This window comes from Octopus sinensis, unplaced genomic scaffold (genome assembly GCF_006345805.1).
Source record: "Octopus sinensis unplaced genomic scaffold, ASM634580v1 Contig18913, whole genome shotgun sequence".
Lineage (NCBI taxonomy): Eukaryota > Metazoa > Mollusca > Cephalopoda > Octopoda > Octopodidae > Octopus > Octopus sinensis.
Window position 1 is genome coordinate 215,588 of NW_021836130.1, and position 2,836 is coordinate 218,423.

General features: G+C 32.7%; 1 protein-coding gene across 1 annotated transcript; it reads left to right on the forward strand.

Moving 5' to 3' along the window:
• Positions 1-271: 271 nt before the first annotated feature.
• On the forward strand, positions 272-1,308 carry LOC115231874 (transcription factor SOX-14-like). The gene is made up of 2 exons (XM_029801788.1): positions 272-341; positions 374-1,308. Exon 2 carries the CDS (start codon positions 379-381, stop codon positions 1,306-1,308), a length of 930 nt encoding a protein of 309 aa, XP_029657648.1. The 5' UTR covers positions 272-341; positions 374-378.
• The last annotated feature ends 1,528 nt before the right edge of the window (positions 1,309-2,836 follow it).

Sequence of the window (2,836 nt, forward strand, 5' to 3'; positions counted from 1 at the left end):
ACAAAGAGTTTTTCTATTCAGCTGTGATTTATTGCCTAAAATCCAATATTTATGGCTCCCTTTTGTTCCCACAAGTGCATATTTCAATACCGCACTTAAAACCAATTTAACCCAAAAAATTATTTTACGTGTAGAAAAACATTAAAAATTCCCCGAATATTTGATGTTGAGATATTTTAAAAAAGGGGATGAGCTTTAATTTTACGGTTGAATGTTTAAAGACATATTTTGTTGAAAAATAAAATACGCGTCGTCAGGGCGGCGTATAAACGCGTTATTTCGACTATTCAAGAGAACAAATGGTCATTGTTTCGCAAACAAAGTTTGAGTGTGGAGATTTTGTTGCTCTTATTATTTTCATAATAATTTATAGAGTAAATGGAACAGCATAAATTGATGTCTATTCAACAATTGGAATACAATCAGAATGATTCAACGGGTAATTTATTATCAAAGAAATACCACGAAAATTATAATTCTCATTACAAATTCAATGTTTCTAATAACTTGGAAAAAGTGTACTCCGCTCCACAAATGGAATACAATTCAATCTCCGATAAATTTGAAAACAATCCTCAATCAACTTCGATTGTTAACTACCAGCAAGAACAGAACGTTGAAAGTGCTCCAATTTCGAATGGAAAAAATAGAATCAAGAGACCAATGAATTCGTTTATGGTCTGGTCGAGAGTTCAACGTAAAAAAATGTCTTCGGAAAATCCAAAAATGCATAATTCTGAAATTTCAAAAAGATTGGGAAATAATTGGAAGATGTTATCCGAGGAAGACAAAAAACCTTTCGTCGAAGAGTCCAGAAGACTTCGAACTATCCACATGCGAGACTACCCGGACTATAAATACAGACCACGTAGAAAAAACAAAAATCTGGCAAAAAAGGACCATCATTTTATTCCTATGGACATGACACATCAAGTTGTGTCACATCCTATATCCAGTCATAGCATGAATATCAGTGAAAATTATTTCCCTGAAAATGGCAACTTTACGAGACCCCCATTGACTGATTTGTACTCTCAACAAAATCCATTTAACTATCAAGCATATTCCAACTTTGGAACTAGTTTCCAAAACGGACAATTCCCTCACAATCCAAACGCATTTGTCCAATATCAGCAAATGTCGAATTTTATTCCTCAAATCAACCCTGAGAATGGAATACAGCTGGCATCCAGTTTTGACTACTATCGAAATTCCTTACAAAATAATCAAGAAACAACCGATTATTCAATTTACCAATCAAGATATGACCCACAACGTCGACATAACTCTGGAAAAGTTTTTTTTTAATAATATTTCTGTAGTTTCAAATGGATCACACTCACCACTAATGTGCTATGCAATACTAGGCTTAGCAAAACTATTTTATTTTATACGATTTTACTAACGGTTTTACTACAATTTTGTTTTATTTTTCTATGTACAATTCATTTTTAGACCAAATTTCCATAAAAATCTTATTCATTGTCCATAAATAGAAATTATGAGGGTTAAATAATTCTTGGGCGTTTTTTATTAACTAAAACAAAAAATGAAATATTTGAATGCAATAAACTCTCTCGAATCCGTCATTTTTTAAATAAAAATACAAATTTCTTAGGGAAATTCTCGAATTCCCCCAAAAAAGAAATATTTGAATATTTCCAAAAAGACACAAAAATTATTTGATCAAATTTCTAAACCACATATCAAGTATTATATATGGGACAAAGTCAGTAAGCACTGCTAATAAGAAAAGTTAACAACTCTGTCATTATGAGCCCGATTAATACTAAATTCTAATAGAACTGATTCCCAGAGGCTTTGTAGCAAGTTTGTAGTGATGGCTTACTGTGGGGGGTGAAGTAGATATTAAAAACAATAAGAATCAGAATAATTTTTCTATTTTTTTTTCTATGGTTAATATTTGAAGTTTTTTATTATCTTTAATATTTTTAAATACATAATTAAAAACCTGAGTTTCAGTTGTTGTGCGTAGTTGTTCGAAATAATGTCAGAAAACGGTAATGGAACTATCAGCAAAAATCCAGACAATTTTGATCATTTTATAAAAGCCGAATTTGTGGTATAAAAAATAAATTTCCAAATTTATTCCAGGAAGACGTAGATTCCTTCATGGAACTCAATAAAGGGGACGCACAAGGAGCACTCGAACGATTCCAAGATCTACACAGGAAATTCAGATACATCGAATCAAACTTTTCTCTAAGCAAATCTCGGTTTAAATCATTGATCCTCAACATCAAGTTACCTGAAACAAATCCCCGACTTTACGGCTTCCTTGGACTCAGTAAGACACCTAAAGACGCTGAGTGGAGACGAGGATCTCACGTGCAGTTATCTGCTTTGTAGTCAGGTCTATTCGAAGGCTCGAATAAGCTCAGTATCGAGTGTGTATTTACTGCTGGGAGTATAAATGTGTTATAAAGGATGCAGGCGAATATAATGATGGAATATGAGTTGGATGAGGCAGAAGCATTTTTAGACAAGAACTATAAGGAAGCACTCGGACAGATTGCCAAGTTGGATGAGCGGCTCAACTATATTCAGGACCAGAAGACTATTCTGGAAGTCAATATGAGCAGGATCTTTATTTGGCAAACAAATCGTGATAAAAATGTCTAATTTGTTTGATTATTATGCTCTTATTTGTTTTTTTATTTTTTGAGAGGACTTGGTGATTTTTGGACAGGGGATATAAGGGGGGAGAGATAGAATCTTATTTTTGTGTTTTGTTCTTTTTTTGTATCATTGTAGACCATATACCAAAAAATTAGGACAATTTTTTTATTTTTGACATGAATTTTTAGCACGTGCC